The sequence below is a fragment of the Acanthaster planci genome, linkage group LG09, assembly GCF_054643075.1.
Source record: "Acanthaster planci isolate LZ-2023a linkage group LG09, COTS_SCS, whole genome shotgun sequence".
In the NCBI taxonomy this organism is placed as follows: Eukaryota; Metazoa; Echinodermata; class Asteroidea; order Valvatida; family Acanthasteridae; genus Acanthaster; species Acanthaster planci.
Window position 1 is genome coordinate 16,241,591 of NC_141785.1, and position 25,973 is coordinate 16,267,563.

The window sequence follows — 25,973 nt, forward strand, 5'->3', positions numbered from 1 at the left end:
AGCGGCAGAAAAGTAATCTGACTAAATGTTGCCTTATACTTCTAAGAGGCATAGAAGATTGGTCGGTCAAGTGGTGCAGCTTTTAAAAATTGTATAAACTTACTGGTTTATTTGGTCTTTTTCTCCTGCTTATCCCTGGTACACAGTCATGAACCAGCCCAAGGAGATCCAGTTGAACCTGCCCCAGTCCCACCACCATCAGCACCAGTCGCCCCATCACCTCCACCAGGAGGTCACCATCCCCGTCAATGTCTCCGGCGGGGCCGTCACCATGACCACGTTGGCCACCCTCAGCCCCATCAAGATCTCCGACATGGCCGAGCTGCCCATGGGCGCGCTGCAGCCGGCCGCCAAGCCGGCCCGGGAGGCTGGCAACATCACCATTGTATCCACGCCACCCGGCTCAACTGCGGCCGAGGACATGGAAGACTCCAAGGCTGGTGTGATCCTCGGGCGGGCAGCAGGCGGCCGCTATGTCCGCCTCTGACGTTGATGGCCAAGGTAATCCATTCTGCTATCAATATTCCTCCCCTCTGGACTTACAATAGCCAAATACTACGACCTATTACCACTTTTGTGGCAAGTAGAAATGGGTTGACATGAACCAGGTACCATAAAGATGTAAACTTTACAATCAAGTTGTATGTTCTTTCTCACTTGAAATGGTCATCAGTAACCTCTGCAGACACAATTGAAATCTATTTTAGCATGATGTGTAGCCTGAATTATGTTTAAAGACATGTTGGAAGAAATCTCATTGCCTGAAAGTTACTAAGTTGTAAGTTGGTTACAGATACTCAATCTCATAATTTGGAATGATTACCTGACACCATCGGATGGGTACCTGGTTCTGGTATACATGTACACAACCCTATTGGTTAAAACTCTCTGCACTAACCACAACGGCATTTTTAATATTGAACAATATGTGGTGTGACTTCTGAGCAATGGTTCTTTTTTTCCCAAGAGTGTCGAAATGAGAGAGCTTAAGCAAGGCTAATGTTCACAAAATTGGCCGTTAACAGAAGAAAAGGAGTTTTTATGATTCTCAACTTCCTTGCAGAGAACATGTGCTTTTGCTGTGAACAGGTAAATTGCTTGCTCTCATATTTCCATTTGGAATTTTTGTTTTCATGATTTGTACAAGTTAGTTTTGAATATATACATGAACAGTTCATGAATGTCAGATTCTTCTACCAATTTGTCTCCCCAAAACATTAAAATCCCGTGAAATTGTGTACAAACCATCAGCATTATTTGATAATGACATTGTAATAAACCGTCCTGAGAAATGAATATTTTGTGAAAAGCTAATTTTTACTGCTATATATTTCCATTCCGAGATGACCGTCTGGCACAAAAAGGTTCCTTTACAATTTAATTTTGGTTTGTTCGGATGAAATAAAAGTTTGTATTTATGGTGCTAGCATAACGTCATACTTTTAAGAAAAGTTTTTCCTTTATGGCTACTGAGGTGTACATATTCTAGCTGTAAATACATATATGGTGCATGTGAAAAAAAGTTGAGAGTTTTATCCGATTATCTTTTACCTCCTTCATGGTTGTAGATTACTGCAGATTGTAAAGATTCATTTTCCGGACAATGCTTTTATCAAAATTTTCATATATTGCATGCCTACAACCCAAATTCCCAATCACTCTTAAAAACTTTAATCAGCCTTTTGTTTTACACATTACCTTGGGTAGTAACATATTTTTCAACAGGCCATTTGCAAGTTAAATTTGAATAAAATTTGGTACACTGATTGCACAGAAACATAACAATTTCAATTCTCCAGACTGAAGACGCTGTTGCTATGCCTCGTGATTTGTGGCAAGCTTTTGCACAGCCACAACCATCTCTGGCATGAACTGCTTCCTGAGTACCCTTCTTACTTACATGTATTTCAAACAGTGTGTCATTGCAAGGCACCTCTTATGTAACTAAACAAAAACTTGCCCTGAATCACAAGGCATAGAAACAGTAGTTTAAGTATGGGGAATTCAAATTATTATGTTCACATGAATTTAAAGAAGTCACTGTACCAGATTTTGTTCAAATTAAACTTGCAAAAGGCTTATTCAATACCCTGTTTTAGTCATTCTTGTGCAAACAGGGAACTCTGTAAGAGACAAGGGAATTTTAGAAGATGTGACACTTAGATACAACACTGATATAACCAGGAGACATTTCATTTTGATGTACCTGTACATGGACATATATTTTCTTTTGGGGCAAATTGGATGTTTGGATAGGAACATATATCATCTAAGCCTTGTTATACCACTGTACAGGTGATGTACATGTACATGTTGTTAACTTCTAAATTTATTTATTTGTTTCCTGCAACTATTATTAGGACTTGGTTTGACTAATTTTTCTGTTTGTTTCAAAGTTACCTTTGTGCATTTACAAAGGGAGGTTTGGATATTTTGTCTGCTCCGCTTTAAAATGTTTGGTGTACAACATTTGTTCAACCTACACTGAGTGATATTCAGGCAACAAAAGATCAGTTTTAAAAACTGTGTTCAGGTGATGTCTCATCGACGAAGGAATACAAGATCCAAAATAACAAGGTTTTCATAGGTGATAAACTTACATGTACATGTATGTCAGTGATGCTCTGAAGCATCTGTGTAGGAATAAGGTTTAACAGCAAATATTCTTTGAATTTATCCATTGTAATTTCTTGTCATATCCAAGAAAATTGAAACTCTGTCATAAAAATTCAAATTTCGGAGGTTTTCTGGATAGACACCATCTTGAAAAAAAACCAATCAACTAACAACGTATCTGTAAACAAGCCTCCAATACAAAACACTCATGCATATAGAGTGTGATTTTCTTAGTCTGACAACGAGCGCAAGTTTGTGTAAATGGAAAAAGAAATTTTTACAAGTAATTTGAGAGTTCTTATGGGAACAGGTCGTGTAAGTTTGAGAGAATTGGGCCTTTTCACTTTTTTTTTTTTTTTAGTTTGGATCCTGTATTCTGCCAGCATCCCTTTTTTGTAGTAGTAGGAGAAATGTTTTGCTCATTGATCTCTTGCCTGTAAATATTTGTTTCACTGTGGTGTTATTGTTGTCAGTCATGTTTTCTTTGCCTAATGAGGTGTAGGTCTTTTGTAAAAAAACACACACAAAATCAAACCAACATTTAACAAAAAGAAAAAAAATCCTGTTTCATGTTTCAACAGCTGAGATTGTGAATGGTTAAGTTTCTAAGTTTGTTATCATAATTTTATTTTTGAACTTAAGATTCTTTTTTTTAATCTGCCTTGGGAAACCTTTGGACTGTAATCTTGGTCTGTGTAGCTCACAATACTGGCAACCTATTTTAAATACTTGACGAGAAATTGAATATTAAAAATGAATTTATTGACATGTGGATTGATTAAATTTTTGCAATTGATTAAAGAAAATAACCAATTTTGTGGTTAACCTAATAGCAAATATTGAAAAGGGAGTATCGTGTTTAGCTTCCTGCACTGGAGAGTTTAATCTCTCTGACAAAGAAATGGGACAAAAAGGAAAACTGGCAATTTACCTTCCATTGAACCACATTTTTGCACCTTAAATTCCCCCCTTTTGGAACAACCTGGCTTCACCCTTGCATGGTCACACAAACTGCGGGAGAAGGGCAAAATTTATCCTTGGAGTACGTTAGAGAATTCCGCTTTCATTTTTTAGCAGATGTTATTTTTTACCACCACGTCATTGAAAATGCAGCAAAGTTCAAGTAACGTGACTCGGCACCTGAATTCCGCCTTTAGAAATCTAAAAAACTCACCCACGCCAAATTTGGTTTGCATCAAAGCAACGACAGTATCTCTGGTGTAGCAGATAAGGAAATACAATACAAAGTGAGGTGCTTGTATTCCGTTCACTTCCCGCTTTTTTCCCCCTTTTTCTTGTTCTGAGCGACAATTTAAAAGGGGTCGATTAGAACCTGTCAATTGACTGCCATGTTGGGGAGGGAGATTTTTTTTTTAATGGATCATGATAGTGTGTTTGCTCCACGTAACCCTTTGAAAGCACTTTGGATAGCACGGTTGGCGGTTGCCTGGTAACCGTATTTGGGTCACATAGTACAATGACTGCTGCGTGCTGCACTGACAAACTGCCAATCAAGAGAGCACTTTGACCATGCTCAAACACAGATATAGTATACATGTACTTGTATCTTTGAGATGCAAGTTCTGGCCACAATGGGGAGAAACTTGTTTTTCTCATACAAAATAGTCAGAACTGTTAGGCTTCAAAATGTTCACGTCTGATTTTTTCTAGCTTTAATTTGGCCTCCTATTCAGGTATTAAATTCAAAAACTAGATTGGCAAAGCCAACATGTCTCACTGCTTTGTTTGAAACGTCTTTACCTCAAAACTAACTCACGTTAAGAGTCAGCCATGCAAATTACAAATAGCCCTGCTAAATTAAGGAAATCATGCTGAGTGCAAGCTTGTCAGATATTTACAAACAGCAAGTAAAAAAACTGGCTTATAAATGACAACATAATAAAATGATAAAATCCAACTCTGACTCTGCCCCCACCCATCATCCCATCCATCTCCAACTCTGCCCCATCATCGCATCCATCACTGACTCCGCCTCCACCCCATCATCCCATCCATCTCCAACTCCGCCCGCATCATCCCATCCACTCTGACTCCACCCCCACCCATCATCTCATCCACCTCCGACTCCGCCCCCACCCATCATCTCATCCATCTCCAACTCCGCCCCATCATCCTATCCAACTCTGACTCCGCCCCCACCCATCATCCCATCCACCTCCGACTCCGCCCCATCATCCTATCCAACTCTGACTCCGCCCCCACCCATCATCCCATCCATCTCCAACTCCGCCCATCATCCCATCCAACTCCGCCCCCACCCATCATCCCATCCATCTCCAACTCCGCCCCATCATCGCATCCATCACTGACACCGCCCCCACCCATCAGCTCATCCATCTCCAACTCTGCCCCATCATCCTATCCAACTCTGACTCCGCCCCCACCCATCATCCCATCCAACTCCGCCCCATCATCCCATCCAACTCTGACTCCGCCCCCACCCATCATCTCATCCATCTCCTACTCTGCCTCCAATCCATCATCTCATCCATTTTTTAGGAGGGCCTTTATCCCTGAAGCTGTGGGGTCCATTTCTGACAGATCACTGAGGGCACTTTGAAGAATGCTATCCATAAAGTGTAAGATAGGCATGTTTGAAACAATAACAACATAACCAGTCTAGGAACATCTATACAGCACTGTAAAAACCAACGTCAATTCAGAAGGCGTCTTCGTGTTAATTGGAAACATGTAACTATATAAAATTAAACACTTCTGTAGAAATAAACGTGTTTTGGTGATCAGAAAAGGCTGCCACCCGATAGAAGTGTTTTTGTGTCAGGTAATCAACATCCAAATGTATCTGTGTCCAAATTATATTTACACATCATCCCGACTCTGTTTAAATAATAAACATTACAACATGTTTCGCCTTAAATTATTGACATCACGATGCGTTCATGAAGTGTTACAAGTAAGGCATGAAAACATGTACATTTGTTTTTACAGCAATGACCGCTGATGTCACTAATGTCTTTAATCCGTGTCCACATATTGCACATTTCGTCTAAATCTGATTGGGATGAAAAACATTTTTAAGTATTGCATTATGAATCCAACTAGGCTAAAAAAACCTATGTAGTAAGCTACCAATACCTGGATAACTATTATAATGTAATTAGGTTAACCTTGAAACACTTTTTTCTCATTGGATTCTTTAAAATAATTTGATCTTTCCTGGTATAAATATGGGCAATTCACAATAGTGCACCTCTAAGAGTTTGCAACACGTTGGCCAATCATGCGAAATCTGTCGACCCAATGGGCGTTTGGAAAGGGTCGACAGATTTCATACGTTGTGATTGGCCAATGCGTTACAAACTCCTGGAGACACACTACTGTGAATCAACGATATTAAAAGGTGTATTACTTCATTTTGCCAAGGACAATTATTATTTCATTTCTTCCCCAGTTCTGAATTCTAAAGGTGGGCAGATCTGAGCACTATCTTATAAAAGCCTCTTGCCTAAATGTTCCAACTGAATGCAACATGAAATCAATAGGTACCAGCACAAACAACAAACCTTCCTCTTGACCATTTGCAAATATTGCTGTAAATGATTTTCCTTTTGTCAGTTTTCATTACTATAAACACTAATAAAAATACACTGTCGGTGCTTTGCAGGATAAAGAAACATATTCCAAATTCAGTAAGGGGTAAACTACACTAGAAATCGTTCAGCCTTTAATAAACTAAATGTATCAAACCCTGAAAATTAAATGCCTGTGTCTAAACATGAAGTCAAAACTGCCCAGAAATGCTAAGATCAAAGTTACTCAACACTGGACATCTTCAAACTTATTTCTGGATGTGTTTGCTGGGTTTGCCTTAATTTACCCTACATTAATCTTTTAAGGCTACATGTGCACCTTTTCAAAGAGGCGACTTTTATTATGATAGTTCCTGTTATTATGACAGATCCTTTACGAGGGCATCTTTTTAGGGCAAATTACTTTCTGTGTGACTTAATACATGTATATAGCCACATCAAATTCTCTGACATTTGGCATCCAAGTTCTTCATTTACAAATCACTAAGGAGCTTCACAAAATGCTTAAACTGCTCTATCTATGCATAAAATGTTCCTTACTTCGTCATCTCTTTGCATATACAGTAGGCCCAAACTAGCAAGCTCCTGAAGATCTACCAATCTCTTGGCAACGACAACTTTTACTACTACAAAATTTAGGGCTCCCACTGAAATGGCAAAATGCCAGCATAATCCAAGCAAATTATGCACAACTGAAATATAAAAATATTACACCGCTCATTTTATGTGATATGTATTAGATAACACCCCGGACAAGAATAAAGCTGATGTATATTCTCGGATGTTTGAAACAGATGTTTCAGACATTTTCAAGGGATAATGAGACAAATCACAGTAAACAACTCCTCAAACAGTAACGTCTTTCAGACATTAACTGTGCACAGCACCTCATAACTGTAACATTAATTAAAGACTGGCCCATCAGGTACGAGGTATCTTATTTGTCATAGGATTTTATCCTGAAGTAGTATCTTTTATTTTTTACGTTTCTAGCTTTTCTGTTTTTTTCACCAACTTGTGGTTCAGACTGATGAAAAATGAACTACATGTATTGAACACAGTTCTGTCATATTTTCTCAATGTTCCAACTGAATGCACCATGAAGTCAATGGGTACCAGCACAAACAACAAACCTTCCTCTTGATTGTCAGCAAATATTGCTATAAAAGATTTTCCTTTTGTCAGTTCTCATTACTATAAACACTAATAAAAATACACTGTCAGTGCTTTGCAGGATAAAGAAACATATTCCAAAGTCACTAAGGTGTAAATTACACTGGAAATTGTTCGACCCTTTAACTATTAAGCCCTCAAAATCAAATGTCTGTGCCTCAACATGAAATCAAACTGGCACGAAATGCCAAGATCAAAGCTTCTCAACACTGGGCATCTTCAAAAGTGTTTCTGGATGTGTTTGGGGCCTTTGCTGGTTTTACCTTCATTGATCCATGGAGGAAGGATAAAGAAGGAGTTTGAACTGCCTGGGCTCTAACATCTGGCCAATTCCTGCTTTCTGGCATGCCCGGTATGTCCATAGCCAGAGTGCAGCGAATGCTCGCTATGCACCACCTGTTTCACAACCACAACCCCCTTTGTACCCCATGATCATCGCCGCGATTTTTCGCTGGTAATCTGCATCCTTAAAATGTAGCGTACTGTAGTATAGCAAGTTGAATATTCATGCCATCATTGGTGCTTGGTATAATCTGAAAACAACATCAAATTTAATGCTTGCATAGTTGCTTTTCTTAGGCTGTGTACCCGAAGTGTTCATGTGCAGTTACTGCCCTTATCGAATGTTTTCTTCTGAACTTATTTTGGGAATAAATAGCCAAGTTGTGTATAGATTTTGTGTTTTATTTGAATCATTTTTATTACAGAATTTACACCAAAAGGTATTTCATGAGATCTCATGATCACTCCTTGTGATGAAACAGCGCATTTTTTTCGTGAACTTAACTGTCCTGTGGTGGTCAACATGTTGGTGGCCAGTCTTAGCCACATTTGTAGAAAGACTTTGAAAACTGATGTTTTGAAATGACAAAATAAAATTATAAACAATGCACGGATAGTGGAAAAGGGCATAAAGATCTAAAAAAAAAAATTCATGACGGCATAAGTAAATCTAATGTTAGATATTTTTCTATTTCCTGGTCACTGCAGTAAGTTGTAGTTAATTGCAAAGAAAACACCACAAATATTGCTACGATGTTACTGGCCCCACTTGGCCAACTAAGCTGCAGGCAGTAATCAGGCATTTTCAGAATGTTTACTGATGTTCGTTGGACCAGGCAGCGATGATCATCGGCAATATGATGTGCCAGAGTTGTAACTCCTTTTGTGTCCGTCCTCCATGACTGACCCTACATTAATATTTTAAACATACACCTTTTCAAAAAGGCGACTTTTTATAATGATAGTTCCTGTTTTTATGACGGATCCTCTTAGAGGTCATCTTTTTAGGACAAATTACTTATGTCCAACTTAATGTATAGCCACATCAAATGCTCTGACGTTTGCTATCCAAGTTATTCACTTACAGGGTGTTATGAAATGCTAAAACTACCCTTACTTTGTCATCTCTTTGCATATATAGTAGGCCCAAACTAGCAAGCTCCTGAAGATCTACCAATCTCTTGGCAACGACAACTTTTACTACTACAAAATTTAGGGCTCCCACTGAAATGGCAAAATGCCAGCATAATCCAGGCAAATTATGCACAACTGAAATATAATTATATTACACCGCTCATTTTATGTGATATGTATTAGATAACACCCTGGACAAGAATAAAGCTGAAGTATATTCTCGGATGTTTGAAACAGATGTTTCAGACATTTTCAAGGGATAATGAGACAAATCACAGTAAACAACTCCTCAAACAGTAATGTCTTTCAGACATTAACTGTGCACAGCACCTCATAACTGTAACATTAATTAAAGACTGGCCCATCTGGTACGAGGTATCTTATTTGTCATAGGACTTTATCCTGAAGTAGTATCTTTTATTTTCCACTTTTCTGGCTTTTCTGCTTTTTTTTTCAACAACTTGTGGTGCAGATTGATGAAAAATGAACCATTGAACACAGCTCCAGCATTATTTCTAAATGTTCCAACTGAATGCGCCATGAAATCAAGGTACCAGCAGAAACAACAAACCTCCCTCTTGATTGTCTGCAAAAATTTGCTTTTGTCAGTTGTAATTACCATAAACACTTATAAAAGTAAGAATTTTGCCCCAAAGTACTTTGTCCAAAGTACCTTTAGGTTCAATTACATTGGAAATTGTCGAGCCCTAAAACTATCAAGCCTTCGTAACTTGATGCCTGTGCCTAAATATGGAGTCAAACTGGCACGAAATGCCAGGATCAAAGTTAAGTACCTAAGTTAAGTGCCTTTCAAAATGAGCAACTCTGAAAAACAAGATCGTAGACAGGGTCGGCCTTGAAATGAGTTGACTTTGACAAAGACTTGTACACACATCGTGTACATTTCAAAATTTCAGGGTCCGCAGTCCAAACAGAGTCCCCTTCATGTGGACAGCACGTAGTGACACCAGTGAATATGACTCAGGCATTCTTACCAAGTGAATCACAGCGGAACAATCTGGGTTGCCAGTGTTGCCAGGTTTGAAGAGTAAGATGAAATGTTCCCTCGCTTGGCTGGCCCTTTTCAACTTGGGCAAAGTTACTGGGGCTGTTTTTAATCGGCCCTCTGAATATTCAGCAATGGAAAGTCACAACCAGGTTGATTCAGGGGCTTTGACATGGACATTTATGGCGTATCAAGTCCGTGGATTAATTATTCTAAAAATCATTCAATGGAATGGGATTTTCCAACCAGTAAGTAATTTTTCAACCCAGTAACAAAGTAGACATTTTATAGGCTATAACTATTTCCAGTCAATGGTTGAAAGCTTCTGAATATTGTTTTTAGTAATGTTCTGGAACATAAAAGGAACCAAATGAAGAAGAAGTTTATGTGTGGTTTCTATAACAATCTCCCTATTTACAATTATAAAATGTAATTAAGCATTTACGTGTGACTGGTTCCAAGCTGATTTTTACTTCCTAATTAATTCTGCTATAAAGCAAAATCTTCTACTTGAAACCTTCATGAGGTTGGACCTATCTAAAGACTACCTAAGGGGGAATTCATTGCAAAATTGATTTCACTGAACTGTAATTGAAATAATAAGTTTAGCCACAAAGTTGTATAATTTGAATACATAATTGCTTTGTTATGAAATTGAAATACTGCTTCTGATATTTTGCCAAAGGTATAACTTATTGTGATTCTTATTTTTTTGTGAAAATTACCTGTGATTTCTATATGCTTATTTTATAAAAGACAATATGTACCTCTGGTTTATTATTCAATGTAAAAAAAAAATCAAAATTGTTTATGCAAATGTTGTTTTGTTTTCTGTACATATATTTATTGAGCTAAGCATTTCCCTTGAAATTAAAAGTGTGATGAAAAACCTTAAAGAGTGTGGACATTGTTCATTTTTCTTCTTAAGTGTTGCCCATCTTCACTGCTTGAAATGTAAAAGCGACAGCAGGTTTAGTGGGATAAAAACAAAATTTCAAAATGAGTAAATTCGACCAATCTTTACAAATAGCAAATGAAATCACAGTTGTTGTCTTCCTAGACATGACCCGGGAGTGAACGTGCCATGTTTCTCAGTCACAGAAAACTACTTGACAACTTGTACTGTCACCTGGAGGACATTTCAGAATGACTTGTGTGCAATGTCTGATGAGCCTTCGGGCCATCTCCAAGCTTCTTCTTCTTTTTTTTCCTCTTTCTTTTCTCTTCAGATTGATCAGATGGTAATCCATTTCCGCTCATGGAATCTTTTGGTTGTTCTTTAACAAAACTCTGTGCTCCCGTTTGGCAGGTTTTGTTTCCCTCTGGCAAGTGGGATTTATTCAAAGTTTCCAAATTCTTGCCATCACCAACTGTAGTCCTCTTTTTCCTTTTCTTCTTTTTCCTCTTGTCACCACGGCAACGATCCTGCACTTCAGATTTTTCCCCGTCACTTTCTCGAAGTCTCTTCCGCTTTTTAGACTCTACATCACATGGTGGGTTGCGAGGGATTGACATTGAGGATTTGGCAGAGGTCAGAGTTGAATGGTTGTTAGTAGGTGAAAGGTTAGAGGTCACCTGTTGGTCTTGAGGTGCTGGCAGCTGGCTGCTCTGCAGGATTTGATCATAAGAGACGGCAGCTGATGACAGTTTTGCTCTTTCTCCATCAGAGTCACTGAAACAGAACATTCAAATGAAAACAAAAGGAAACAGGAATATATTCATTACCAAACCTCTTGAAAGATGAATGCGAAGCCCAAGAATTGAATTAATTGGAAAATAATCATCTTAATTTCATGTTTCTGTTGAAGATGACCATCTGTGAAATGGACAAAATGTCACTCTGTGCTCAGTTCAGATTTGTGTTTCAGCTACCCTTTTCAACCACATTTCAACAACACCATCTGAAAAATTGGAAGCAAAAAGAACAACAAAGGAGAAAAACCTGACTGAAGATATTACCGAGTGTTTTGAGTCTTATCATCATCAACTCTATCAGTATTAATTACTGTAAAGCATCTTTTCCGGTCTCTGATGGACCGTTTGACCAGTGTAGCTCACCTGTCGCTGCTGCTCTGTAGAGGGCGCTGTTTCCTCCTCTCAGGCTGGGCTGCCTCCACTGGGGGTCCCGGCTCGGAGGTTGAGAAGAGCTGGAAGTCATCTGAATCCAACACCGGCACATGAAATAAATGCACACATTATTCACTGATGAAACAGTTACAGCCAATCTCAAGGCTCCTGCTGGTGAATTTCAATCAACAGCCAAAGTTCCCGCTGCGTGCATATTTTTTTGGAGCTGCTTACTATTCGTGCTAAGTACAAGTTTGTTCTCACCCACTGCTTGGGATTATGCCCAATGCTTGTAAATGTATATTTGCCAACTGATGACAGAGGTGACTAAGCTTTCCAAAACAATGAGATCCAAAACAACATCCCTGGCCTCAGTGTTGATCTCAAAAGTAAAAACAGAACATATTGCCAACAAATGCCAGCATTCAATGTTTCTCCTTGCTGAAAACACAGTGAAAAGGCTGATTTGTTCGCTGGCATGCGGCTCTACTCACGCTTCCACATTCCCGTTGCCTTTTTTCAAAGTGGGGACTATTGTGAAGCTGGTGATTATGATGCAAATTTGGTCTTTTCATTTCTTGGCTATACACAACGGCCAATCACCATATATACAAGAGCCAGGGTCTGCCTTCTTTCACCGTGTTTGCTCGAGTGTGGGCCGAGAATAATAGCTGAAAAGCGGGCTGAGGATCTCAATTTTTACGGCATTTCTAGCCGCGTCCCGACGCGAAGGGGTTAAGCTTCTCAAATCAACTTTTGTTTGTAAAGAACTTCTCATTAGCCCAAAGGCCCAAGTCTACTTACACGTATCAGAATCATCTACCATAGCTACTGAAGTCAGGCTTTGTGATGTCTGTCCATCAACAACTGAGATCGAACTAGAAGAATAAAAGGCACTTTTATTAGACAGTACCTCCCCAACCATTCATTGAAAGACAATTGGAGACAGTTCAAAAGAACGTGTACCAAGATTTCTGGCAACTCAACTGTCAGTCAGAAAATCCCTCAAAAGGAAACGCATAATAAGAGAAAAAATCAGAGAACACAAAAAATAGAAATTCACTGAAAGCTGTCAACCATCCCCTCAGAAGCTGCATCTATTCAGAATAAGAGGGCAATTGGGTATCTTGTAACAGAGGGTAGGCACTTCCGACGTACTATTTTACCACTCAATAGAAAAGAGTGCAATAAAAAATGTATTACCTGTCAAGCCATGAAGTTAGCTTCTTGGCAATAAATGCTTTCTGCTCCGCTGTTGTATCCACATTTCTGTAATCTCCCTGATCTTTAAAATCCTCCAGGTTTCTTCAGAGGAAGACAGTCATAAAAGATGTATAAGTCCATTATTAACTCTTGAATAACTTTTTTTCAGACTTTCTAAAGTATTTTCTCCTTTTTTCGCGATTTCATCAGGTTTCACTGACACGGCATTATTTATACGATATCCCGGTTGACGTTACAAATAATGAAAATTGAAAAATGGAAAATCTACCTCAAACTCTTCTTCTTTGGCTTCAGTTCAGTATCAAGGTTTCTCCCTGCATAGAAAAAGCAAATGTGATCACTTTTATTAAATATTATGGGAATGTGCCATCTTTATCTAGACCAAATATGGGGATTTTAAATCAATTTTTCTCTCCCCCCACAGTAAGATTAGCATTCTTATTTTAAAATCAATCCCATGGTCAATGTACATTAAACTGCAGGACGTTTCACTTTTATATGAATTGTAACTTTGAACGAATTTTTTTCATCCCATGAATAACAAATTTTTCAGAGAAGGGGAAAAGTCCTGTGGACGTGGGCAGGTCCACAGAACATCCTTCCCTTCTGTATCATGTGGATATCTGTTGCTATCTGAGGCCACACCAGGTGGGCAAATTTAACCACTTGACACCAGATGATGTGTAAACATACAGAGTTTTCCTTATTTGTTCCACGGAAGACATGTACGTTCGTTTAAGACTTCTTATTTCATCTAGTTGCGTTAATGCGTCATGATGGGTTGCATCATAAATAAATTTCAATTTCGAAGAATTTGCAGGAAAAAAACCTGCCCCCAGCAGCTTTCTCTGGCAAGATAAACCAACGTTAACTGGTTAAGGTTTGCGCAGGCCCAAGCACACACACACACACCAGGAAACATGCACATATGTAGTTGTTGGAATGGACTCCCAGTTCAGTTCCTGGTGGACTGTTTGGGAGTTTGCACGACAAGGTACGTTATTTCACCTATTTTGTGGGGATTAAAAATGTTGTTGTGACAGAGAAATGGATAAGTGTACCGTAAACGGACATCACCAGCCATTAGAAATAGATAACACATCCTAAAATGTCAAATTTAGCAAGGGGAAAATATTGAAGCAATTACTCTGAAAATAGCCTACATGTACTTAGAGTTTTTCAGACCTGTCTCATGGGGTTTGCGCACAGCTTGTCAACAGGTCAGGGACCAAACCACAATCTAGCGACAACGCTAGTCCATGCATACATGTGCTGCTTAACTGTACAACGATGACGTAATTTCTGAGCTTTTTTTAGATCATGGTTTGCGTATGACATTGATCTCTTTATTGGCTGAAAACTATAATACAAAAGCAATGATTGCTCAAATTTACTGGAAACATGCTATCCAGGATATCAATTAAACTTTTCTTTTATTTGGAATCTTGAAGAGTGGATCAAGGAGATTTTTTGGTTGAATCTTGCACCGGTGGTGTGCTGACAACTTGGTACTAATTTACATAGCAAAAAAAAACTGTCCCCTAAGTAACGTGGTGGAGGCCTGCCCAGACAGATTCAACTCCTCAAGTTCCACACACAAGCACAATGACAGAGCTGGACAGTTGATTGTCCAGTTCTGCAATTTAGCCAGTTCCACAATTCAGAAAAAAATGGGCGTCATTTTCAGAAAGACAAAATTGCTCGGAACTCTATTCATGCTTCTCTGAAATAGCTTACTTGAAGATCTTGCAAAAAAACAATTTTGTTTACAGAATCGCCGCTGTAAATTAACATCGGTGACGATTGTTTTTCACCCATCGCGGTTCCCAACAGCAGCGTGTGTGCGTTCTGCATAATGTTGCATTTGTCGCTCCTTTAAGTGATCATCGCGGTGATTTTTTTTAAAGCCAAAATCCCCTCTGCCATCGAATATCATCAGCTATCCCACCATGAAAATATGAGTTCTGTACATTTTCAAATGAAGGTATTATGTTTTGGACATACATGTATGGAGCCTGTGATGAACATGATTTGAACAAGATGGCGACACTGAGCTGACGACAAGACAAGTTTCTGATTTGAAGGGAAAATTTCTCTTTTCTTCCCAAATGTGAGTAAACCATCATTACTGGAATCTCTGATTCTCACTTGGTCCATAGCCGGGCGCATTAGACAGTTAAAGGATCGGTTTGGAGGTGAATTCAGAGTAGAAGCTATTTTGAGTGCAATGAATTAATGGAAGCAAATGCCTAAGGAAGGTACTTGGACTCTCCTATTGCTCGACCATGTCCAAATGATAGAAAAGGGGATTTGTACGGTCCAATTCAGTGAAGTTACTCGGACTAGCATAGCCCATAGGCCTACCATCCACGTCTGAATTTGAATCATAGAGTTGGCAAGGCATCCATCAGGAAACATCAAACCAACTTCATTATTATTTTTATTACGGGCCTAATCATTCTGCAAAAGCACCCTTAGGCACTCTCGCAAGCCTGAACTTAGAAACCTGTAGACATGGTTACCCGTAAACAGGGCGCGAGGTATACTCCTCCGTCATCTACTGGAGCGCTGTCCCGATTCATATGGATTTCTTTTGAAAATTTTATCCGGGATATTCGGGGGCATAACCAAACATCCGCTTGATTTTACGAGCTTAAATTCCACCAGTATGTTCGCTACTTACGGGGTAAACTATCCACTAGGTTGCTAATTGCAGAAAACTCACCTTTTCCTTGTTTTTGCCCCACTTGCACAAACTTGATTGCTGTTTCATCACTTTCATGTCACGTCACAGAATGTCAGCTGCACTACCAATGATTTGCCACAAGCAGTGTGACTGGACAAAGAACCAGCCAATGGTGTTGCGTATTAGCTGCGACACGAAACAGCCGTAATTTTTCACGACTACTTACATGTAGATCGACAGGTACTCTCGCAGATCTGAATGAAATTCGTAAGTGCTGAAGCCTAGGTGCAAACTAGACAGGTTCTCGTACAGGCTACCATTACTTAACAATACAAAGGAGTCCATGTAATGTACAAGTCACGCCAAAATTAGTTAAGAGTGGGAAAACGGCAACAAAAGACAACAGTTTTCCTCCAAACGAGGAAAAGGCGAGTTTTCTGCTATTAGTATTAGCAACCTAGTGGATAGTTTACCCCGTAAACAGTGAACATACCAGTGGAATTTTGGCTCACAAAAGCGGCAATAGACCGAAGTGAATACGTCATGCGCACAATTAGTGTGTAAAAGGCATAAGCGCGTGAATCAGCGCGTGAACCAACACGCGCGCGTACTCCATTCATTTCATTTGCACTGCACTTTCTGGTTCACAGTGACGTCACACTTCGGTACTCTATGACGTCATTTTTACTAGGTCCTGTGATAATGATGAATATTTTCCCGCGCGATTTTGGGAAAATAATGAGATTTGAAATGCCGGCGGCCAACATGGCTGCCATTGCCATTACCATTGGAGTTTATGGCAAAATTGTATCCAATTGCTATTTTGGAAAACCGTCACTGTATAAACATAAAATTTTCCAGGGTGAATTGATGGGGATTTTTAATGGCAACATTTTCATGCAAAAAGTAAACTTCGGCAAAGCTTCATTTTTTCGCGACAACGTTTTCATCGGCAGAGTTGGACTTCAACACATCCAAATTCCAATGCAAGATTTGACCAAAAAATCTCCTCAGTCCGCTTTTAGAGATACCAAATGAAAGGAAAGTTTCATTTAGATCTTGGGTAGGCCCCTAGCATATTTCCTGTAAATTTGATCAATCAGAGGAATTGGTTTTGAAGTTTTGGGCTGATAAAGAGATCGATGTCATTTGCGAACCGTGATCAATAATTACGTCATCGTTGCACAAACGAGCGGCGTATGCATAGTCTGGCGTATTGTGGTTTGGTCCCCGATCTGATCACAGAGGAATAAAACACATTTCCTCCATGATCTGATTAATCATGGGGCTAGCCCTTGACAGTAGAGAAATACCTTTCAATATGGTTCTGTGAGAAAAACATGGCCATGCAGCAGATTTAAGCTTAGCTTTTTCCTCTTCGTCAGAGCTGGAGCTTGATTCTGTCATATTTGACCGTTTTTAATGCTTTGATTTCAGGTTTACGAACATGTACATGTACGTTACTTTGTCGAAAACAATCACAGTGGGCGCAGACATGATGTACGAGGACATAATAAATTGTACTTTGTAGCATTCATTTTAGGCCTAAAATACATTGGAATGATCTTGTTAGGGAAAAAAATTGAAAAAAATAAACATTTCATTGTGTTCTGGGCACACTGGATAAGAATAATTTTAATACTGAACTGGAAGATATTATAGCGATCAGTGCCTAGCGCCCATATTCAAAGCTCTTGAGGGCGCAATTTTAATCAACATAGTAGAAATGAGATTCACGCCTGTCATGCCTGTACTGTCAAATGTGACTGATCGCCTGCTGCTGTCACTTAAGGTATGCAGCGTAAGAATATGTTCAGTTCTGAAGAAGGAACAGCTTAGAATTAAAAAGGAAGAAGATGTGAAAAAAGATGCATGTATTTTCCCTGTACTTGTGTCTAGCTTTTCCTACCTCCAGCCAGTCCATGCTAATTCTAATATAAAAGGTATAGGCCTAATAACGATCATGGAGGTAGAAATAGACTAGTCCGAGGTGCAGTGATCAGTAACTTTTCGTCATCATGATGATCATGATCTAGACCCGTAAACAGGGCCCGACGAATACTCCTCCGGTGTATGGAGGAGTATTCGTTGGGCCCTGTTTACAGGTCTAACATGTCTAATCATGCTAGTAAATGATCTCCATGGAATTAGGACTCGTATCATTTTTGCTTTGCCATCTCCTATAACATGTATGAAATTGATCATGATCATTTAATCATGTTGAAATTTTAAAATTTGATTGTCAAGTACATCTCACAGAGTGATGATTACCCCCAGAACTGTGGGGTCCGACGTATGAGGGAGAGGAGTGGATGTCGGACCCCACAGTTCTAATGGTAAGTGATGATGATAATACATTTACATGTATTCAGTGCTGTCAAGTGTGATTCGTGCAGACATGTTTATTATTTGTTCAATCAATCCCTTAAACTAAGAATTTAGTAAATAGTATGGAGTTTGTCCACCTCTAGGAGCTTGGAAAGGCAGAATTAGGCTGTCATATTACAGTGCCATCATTTGATCACCTTTTTGTCTTATTCACATTTCTGGAAGAATGGTTAAAAAGTGGAAGTAAACTCAGATTTTTTGACAGGATCATCTGGAAGCACATTGTAATCAGCCAACCCCATGTACTGTATTTAGAAATTATTGTCTACTTTATCATGTTTATTGATTGTGGGATATGGACATGGCATGCAAGGGGGCACAAGCTCCCTGGGTTAATAAAAAGGGGGAAAAATTGTAACAAATGGGGGTAAGAGCTCCATATATGGACATCACTAATTTACCTTGCAGTAGTGTATACTATTACCCTGGAACTGTAAGCCACACTCCGGAGTGTGGCTTACAGTTCTGGGAATAGGCCTACTGGTTTGTTAATAACCATCAGAGAGTGATAACGTTTCCTAAAAAGTCATATTAACCACTTCGCGCCGGTGGCAGTTATCAATGTTGATGATGCTGGGGCGTGATAAATATCCTTTTTTGCTGTTTTCAAAATTCTTTACAAATTCCTATCTTCTTTTACTGGACACTTACACCCACCTGAACGACTGTCTGGCTTCTACTCTAATCTGACAGACAACATTGACGCTAGAGTATTTCAGCCAGGCCTGCTGCCTTGTAAAAAGAGCCCAGATTGTGCGGTGTTACGTAATTTTCTTTTGTTCACGAACCTGGCACAGTGCGCTGCTGACCTCTTTTCAATAGGGGCCAGATTAGCGTGCAGCAGTGCTGTGTGGCTCATCGCTGCGGTGGTGGAGTGCTTTTGTGCCCAGTAGTAATCCGCTCGCTCTCAATGCCCCAAAGCCTGGTATACGGTTTCAAAACAAGGCTGAATTATCTTCATTTTGAGAGTGAAAAAGTCGATAATTCCCAGCAGCCTGGTCTTTTTTTCGTAGTACGGTCTTTTGTTACAGGGCCCTGTTTCCTTTGTCCGAGTTCGGAGACCCGGCCATGCATACAAAGAATACGTGTCCAGTATCGGAAATCCCGGTGGCAAGTGGTTAACACTGAAATGTTTACTAAAAACTACTGGTATTTACTAAGAAAACACTTAAAATTTGCAGACTAGTCTCATAGGATTTGTACACAAGGTGTTAAATGATGTCCTGACATGGAACTCTTTCCAAAATAGAAACTCACCAATTCGCTTAAAAACACCTCAGAAATTAAAAATGACCTCATAAATTTCTTTAATGGTTTATCAGTTTTCTGCTGATGACTGCTTTGTTCCCCCCCCCAAAAAAATCCTGCCAACGTGCATGATGGCGACTCTTATTTTTCCTTTCTTTCACAGGGCACACATTGCATAACTAATCACAGCATGATTGATCTGGGCTTAAGTTAACCAATTAACATCTAACTAGACTATCAGAATGCCCACGCCCCACATCCGAACCATGACCTACCTGGTCATGTCAGGCTGGATCCTGGCCAGTATTGGACTCAGCAACATCAACAAGTGGCTCTTCAACGAGGAGCGTTTCAGCTACCCGGTGTTCCTCACCACACTTCACATGCTCTCGGCCTGCCTCTTCGGCTCAGTGGTGCTCCGCTACACCCCCTTGGGGGCGGCCTTCGGGGAGGGCAATGCCCGACTGCAGCTCCCACCCGGGTTGACCCTCAGGATCCTGGTGCTGAGCGTGGTCTTCACTTCAGCCGTCACCCTGGGCAACATTGCCCTCCGTCACCTCTACATCTCTTTCCTGAAGATGGTCTTTGCTTTGTCGCCGCTGGTGACTGTCCTCCTCTCCAGGGCCCTCTTTCAGCGACCAGTCAATAACTATGTTTACATGTCCATGGTGCCTCTGTGCTTCGGCAGCATGTTGTGCATTACGGGAGAAGTCAACTTCAATGTTTATGGCTTTTTAGCAGCAGTTGGGGCTACCATACTGAGAGCGCTGAAAAGTTTATTGCAAGGTTTGAATATAGCTGTTTAGATCTGTTCCTACCCTTAGAGAAACTATACCTGCTCTTGGGTTCAGCACTGCATGGACCTGAAATTCATCTTAATATGTCTTTTCACTGTGACTGGAGGTCAGTGCAGTCACATTATCCCCGCCATTTTGTCAGCCACAGAGGTTATGCATTGCCAGCGTCTCCATGGTGTCCAAAGATCTTATAGTGCTGCGTAGCAGCACAAGATGGGGAACTTCACCGTGAATAAGTGTAAAATGTTGTTATCGCATGGGCACCATTTGGGTTGGACTACGCCTATGCAGTGCATGTTAATACACAGGCGCAGGCGCCTATGCCTTAACGTCCACACTCGAATGGCGCCCATGGTAATAACAACTTTTTGGCCGAGTCATCCATCTTGTACTGCTACACGGCACTATACAATCTTTGATGATGTCTCAAGGACTGTGTTATTTTAATTTACTTACAGTGAATGCACAAAAGGTTTACTTGAGCCTATCCGAGTGTTACAAAACTATTACCCTCTGAGGACGCATTAATGCGTAAATGCATAATTTCTATTCCATGTCATACCTGCTCCTACTTTTGACAACTCTTAATGTTCAATGGCCATTCATTTTCCCTTTTCCTCTCTGGTAATCTTAAAGAGCACTGCGTATGCTGATTCATTCCTCCCTCATGTCTGTCCCTAGACTCTTCTCTTCATTTTTACCAAGTCTCTGTCCATGTCTTTCACCTCTTCCCTCCACAGGTGTTCTCCTCAAGGAGCAACGCATCGATTCCATCCGCCTCCTCTACCACATGTCCATTCCCAGCTCTGCCATGCTCCTAGTGGCCACCCTGTTCCTGGAGCCCACTGCCCTTTCCCCTTCCTCCTTTTCCACCTCAACTGCTGCCCCATCTCCAGTAGCAACAGCCTCGGGGATCCCCTGGTGGCCGGCCATGGTGACCCTCCGTCTCCCGGCCCTGCTCCTCATGAGCTGCCTGTGCGCTGTGGGCTACAACCTGATGACGTTCCTGGTCACCTTCTACACCTCGCCGGTGGCTCTGCAGGTGCTAGGCAATGCAGCCGTGGTGCTTGACGTGGCTGTCTCTCTGGTGGTCTTCCGCAATCAAGTGTCCTGGCTCAGCCTTGGGGGCATCCTGTGCGTCATGCTGGGCACTGTCATGTACCAGGAGGCAGGGTCAGTCAAGTGGTACGTGGACAACCGGGTGTCCCGGTCACTGAATTCATACTTCTAACCACAACTCTCCAGGCTTTTCTGCTATGGACCTTCCCAAATCTTCTACTTTGTAGGAAATCAATGGCACATTCTTAGTACATGTACCTCAAGTTTCCAAGACACATCAAATCCTACAAATGCATAGTCTTAGCTCTTCTTCCTCGGACCTGCAAAATGCTCCTAAAACGACCTGGAGAATTTCGAAGGAACCAGGAATGTGGGGCTGAATGATCTAACAAATGATGGTTCATGCATGCACGTAAATGATCATGTACAGTACGCTTTTCATCTCGTAAATTGACACAATCTGTGGTTGAAGTGAACAGAGCTTGGATACGGGCAATTCAAATGCCATATCTACATGTACATTAAGCAGTTGTTGGTGTTGTTGACATTCTCTTTTGAAATTCATGTGTGCCGAAAAATGTAATGCCTTATTAAGACACAGTCTGAGCTTGTATGCAAAGCTGTGGCAGAAGCTCTTTCACATTCCAAGCTTACCTATTCTAAATTTGACCCTCGCAATCAAATCTTATGACCTCTTGATCTGTTGCAGGCACAACCCAAACTTTTGGGTTTTGGTGCAAGACTTCTTCCGCCGCAAAGAAAAGTCTTGGAGAGTTTGTATAAGTATGAGTGACACCCCATGTCCTTATACAAGAGGTAGTGTGCTAGAGAGGACGGAGAAAGTTTATCAGCAGAAAAGAAAACTTTTTCATTGTATTCAGTAAAAATGAAACAAAACAGTATTATTTGTCCAACATCATGTAAAACATTTTTGTCAAGCTGGGAAATTGTGAAGAGGAAAATTGAGATGAAGACCTTTCCATTGCAGATTCAAAACTGTCTACACAGTGCAAGTTATGCCAATCGTGTGTATTCCTTAAAGTGTTGAGATATGTGAAAAATTAGAAAATTCAAAAATTGTATGTACTGTGGTATGAATAAGCTCAATTCCCGGGAACCTTTAAGCACAAAGATTTCCTAAATGCCAAAAAGTTTTGACCCAAAAGTTTTTGACGGGTCAATCAAAATGTAATGCGCTGTGCCTTGCCTGCGACTGGGTTCTAGTGAAACTCATGCGTTATCATGTTCACCTGTTAAGCAGGTTTGGTGAACCGTCCAGTGAATATCCTTTGCCTTCAGCCCTCAAATTGAACCTGAATGGCCCCTAGTGAGAATAACTACCATGGTATGAGTGCAGTATTAAGATAATATTTATGAAATACCAAAGTAATATTTCATTGACCTTGGCACAGAGATGTGCTCGCAGTTCGTTGTGTGCCCAGCAAAAGGTCATAAGCGCACTTACACCCTTTTGCCCAGAAGCATGATTACAGTAGAAAAAATTTTCAGGTAAAAGGACGTAAGAAACACACTCTCTTTATTTGGTAAAAACGGATAAAATTTACTACAAAATCAACACAGGCTGTGCAAAAAGCAACCTTTGAACAACTTATCACATGACTTGGGAAATGGTTTTGGAACTATTTGCAAAGAAATCTTTATATTTCATTAAAATAAAACAGTTGCATACATACAATACGTCCTTTTACCGGGAAAATTTTTTGAAGCGATTATGCTTCCCGGCAAAAGGTCATAAGTGCTTACAACCTTCTTCCTGGCACCCGACGAGTTATGGGATACTTTAAGTTGTATTCTTGTTTGAAAATGTCTGTGCCATTCAAATGGTCAATACATCATGTAAAGTAAATGTATTCAACATTGTTAAGTTGACCTACAAAATGCAGTATTCCATGTTTTCCTTGAAAGGTATTGTTAGACATGTGCGTCAATCTTTTAATCTATAAGATAATCAATGTCATTTTATCTCTAAGGTCATTTTTATGATCAAGAAGCCATGTTCCAATTAATTGTTTTGAGGCAGTGGCTCAGATTTGACATTGGTACAATGAAGTGAATATCCGTAGCCATTAACAGTAGTTGCCATTACAGGTGAGGCTTACATGGACAGTGTACACGTACTTTAACTGGTCCTCATTCTGCAGTGGAAAAGGCATCACTTTTACCATTAGCCTGAAATGATGGAAGTACGGTACATGTGCATATACTGTATGCTTTGAACGCATTTTTCTGAGTTTCCGGGGGGGGGATCAATCATTCAGTTTCACCTTAAATGTTTTTGAATCGGTCCAAACACAGTTTTCCAATGAGATACAAAAGTAATAATTATTATACAATACCTGCATAAATGCCTGTCATCTGATTGGTGGATCGTTGATCACGTGTCATTGAATTATTTTTTCCATTCAGTGGAACACATTTGATAGAACTTCATCTCATTTTACTGCTTAGTTTCCATCCCTTTTCATAGACATGTATCTCATTCCCAGTAAGAAAGAAAAAAATAATGTAGGGACAGAAGCAAGTCTAACATTGCACGACACTACCAGTGAGTGGATAGCGCTTCATTCATGTCAGGCACTAATCTGTTTTGCAAAACGATGGACATTAATAGGTGGGTTCTTCTAACAGAGGAGGACTTATGCCGGTTTGTAGAAAACAAACCGTGTAGTGGTAAGAAAGGTGACAGATGAAATCTTTGGTTCCAATTGGAACCTCGTGGAACTGAGCATTTCATCAGTCACTTCATGAAATTATTCTTACCATTTCAGTCATAAACATTATTTGTAGAATAAAGGTAATTACAAAAATTAAAAAAATCTTTGCCATCTTAAAACATTTTAACATTGAGTCTAAAACAGTAATGATTTAAAAAGGCCTGAAATGAATCATAATAATCATAATAATGTACAAAAATGTTAAGGTGAAGGCACAATCACCGTGCTTAAACTTGACAGCGACTTTATGAAATAAGATTACGTGAAATGCAATACATGTCACTGCGAACATCTAACAAAAGAAACACAGTGCACTTATTGCACCTTGCTTCTTTTGTTAGATGTCGGTAGTGTGTGCCGTGTGTGTAGCGAATCATTGTTTTCATTACTAGCAATGGCCGTTACAGTTCAGCTTGAATGCAGGGTCAGGGGAGTGCCATGCAGAGCAAAAAATGTTAAGACACGCAAAACAGGTTACCAACCAAAATTCCATGCAGTGTTACACTTCTTGTGGCTGGTGACCAGCTTTACTGTTGCTTTGGCAACACATTAAGCAATCCTGCTTGACAGCTCTTTTTGGCATAGTGGCTAGAGATACGGTATTTAGGAAAAATTGGGTTGACTTAATTTTCGGTCAAATATTGTCATGAACAAAAGTAAAGGTAGATTTAAAATGTAAGGTCCGTATGTTCATGGCTTACGCACATGCTGTGTGTACTGTTGAGTGACCAACAGATGATATTCATTTGAAAATGGTAGTAAGAATTTCAAAATTTAAAAAAAAAAACTGATGCAGTACTTGAGCCTGAAGGGTATTTTTAATTAAGTTAGTGATGAATATTTTATGTGTAAATAGATAATTATTTGAGGTTGTACATATTTTGTTCTTATTTAAGGTATGTATTTTATTCTGAAGAGTGTAATGCCACATTAACAGAAAAAATGAAGTGGAGTGCAGGTGGATTAATTTATTCATCAGGTGAATGATACCTCTTTGGTGGCATACAAGTACACTTTGTTCTAGCTTGAAATTCCGAGACGGGCCACTCAAATGTTCAGGTGGAGACACTTTGGACTCTTTTGAACCCAGACTTCAAAGATTCTCACAAGATAGCTTTAAGCAACTTACCTAGTAATGGCACTTTCCTGTTGCAAGCGAAGTGTATACAGTGTGCATCATTTTGTTTATAGTACATGTAGCTCCATGCAGAGGGTGGACAACTGTTAACCTGGACCTAGTTTTATTAGCGTTGCTTTTGTGTGGTTAGCAGTAGAAATAGTTGTGTTACCTCTAGTGGACGGATTGTACTAACCTGACTGAACCATATTCCGTGGTACGCATGAACAGATGTTAATATATTGGCTGTACAAGGACTGTTGTGATATCACTTGAGGTTGGCGTGCTTTTTCTGTGTTTACTGCTTATAGGTATTGCTGTAAGGATGTTATTACATCCTTCCATACAGTGAGTTTCAATGAACTCTGGCTCAATGTCTCCATACACAAGAAGGCCCCCTCACAATAAAAACAAGGCAATATGCAGGCATATTGTACTAAATAACTGGCCTTAGACAGAGTTACTGGTGAGAAAAAGTATCACAAGTAAAATATTGTCGGGAAGCTTTTCTGTTGCAAGCAACTGTAAGAATGTGTACCTTTCTTTTGAATGCATTTTTATACTTAAGTGTCTTTTCATTTATATATATTTTACTTTGCATTAATTACGGTTTTCCGTTACTGCGTCTGAGTTCTTTCATTTTTTTACCGTTGCTTGTTATGTTTTAGGCTTTTGCAGTCTATATATTCACCGAATCATATTATGGAGGAAGCAAAGTCTGTTATGGAAATAAATGGATGTTTTGGACGTGTCTTAAGAGCTTTTGTCATTGTGTTTCAATACAACAGGACTGTTTATTTCAAAGAATATTTTGGGACAAAGACCACTCAAACTTCAATGGCAAAATGATAAACTCACCCTCTGAAGCA

At 39.8% G+C, this 25,973-nt stretch overlaps 3 protein-coding genes across 6 annotated transcripts in view; 2 read left to right on the plus strand and 1 right to left on the minus strand.

Moving 5' to 3' along the window:
* Positions 1–3,462, plus strand: part of LOC110984868 (hepatocyte nuclear factor 1-beta-like) — a 67,416-nt gene extending 63,954 nt beyond the window's left edge. For 2 of the 3 annotated variants that reach the window (XM_087141114.1, XM_022245451.2), the window contains exon 8: positions 147–3,462. In XM_087141114.1, coding sequence (XP_086997240.1) covers positions 147–487 — 341 coding nt within the window. In that variant the 3' untranslated portion in view covers positions 488–3,462. The remainder of the gene's footprint in view (positions 1–146) is intronic. The other variant, XM_022245452.2, reaches the window with a different exon arrangement.
* A 6,478-nt stretch (positions 3,463–9,940) lies between these two features.
* On the minus strand, positions 9,941–17,404 carry LOC110984867 (protein CUSTOS-like). Its single transcript, XM_022245449.2, has 6 exons — positions 17,074–17,404; positions 13,343–13,388; positions 13,054–13,155; positions 12,655–12,728; positions 11,842–11,941; positions 9,941–11,455 (listed from the first exon to the last, which is right to left on the minus strand). The coding sequence occupies exons 1-6, from the start codon at positions 17,165–17,167 to the stop codon at positions 10,909–10,911; spliced, it is 963 nt and encodes a 320-aa protein (XP_022101141.2). The 5' UTR covers positions 17,168–17,404; the 3' UTR covers positions 9,941–10,908.
* A 102-nt stretch (positions 17,405–17,506) lies between these two features.
* Positions 17,507–25,861, plus strand: LOC147798221 (uncharacterized). Of its 2 annotated transcripts, XM_087140848.1 has the most exons (4): positions 17,507–17,552; positions 19,560–20,182; positions 20,934–21,378; positions 21,962–25,861. In XM_087140848.1, the coding sequence occupies exons 2-4, from the start codon at positions 19,639–19,641 to the stop codon at positions 22,134–22,136; spliced, it is 1,164 nt and encodes a 387-aa protein (XP_086996974.1). In that variant the 5' UTR covers positions 17,507–17,552; positions 19,560–19,638; the 3' UTR covers positions 22,137–25,861. The 2 variants fall into 2 exon arrangements, with proteins under 2 accessions (XP_086996974.1, XP_086996975.1); XM_087140849.1 differs by having other exon boundaries at positions 20,934–22,099.
* The last annotated feature ends 112 nt before the right edge of the window (positions 25,862–25,973 follow it).

What these genes read in the sequence shown, in the direction of transcription:
- LOC110984867 (XM_022245449.2), bottom strand. Translation starts at nt 17,167, where the DNA reads ATGACAGAATCAAGCTCCAGCTCTGACGAAGAGGAAAAAGCTAAGCTT. An exon ending in CTAACTTCATGGCTTGACAG is followed by an intron (nt 12,729 to 13,053) that starts GTAATACATTTT and finishes TTATTCTTCTAG; the next exon opens with TTCGATCTCAGTTGTTGATG. An exon ending in GGTAGATGATTCTGATACGT is followed by an intron (nt 11,942 to 12,654) that starts GTAAGTAGACTT and finishes TGTTGGATTCAG; the next exon opens with ATGACTTCCAGCTCTTCTCA.
- LOC147798221 (XM_087140848.1), top strand. Translation starts at nt 19,639, where the DNA reads ATGCCCACGCCCCACATCCGAACCATGACCTACCTGGTCATGTCAGGC. An exon ending in GCTGAAAAGTTTATTGCAAG is followed by an intron (nt 20,183 to 20,933) that starts GTTTGAATATAG and finishes TTCCCTCCACAG; the next exon opens with GTGTTCTCCTCAAGGAGCAA. An exon ending in GAGGCAGGGTCAGTCAAGTG is followed by an intron (nt 21,379 to 21,961) that starts GTACGTGGACAA and finishes GATCTGTTGCAG; the next exon opens with GCACAACCCAAACTTTTGGG.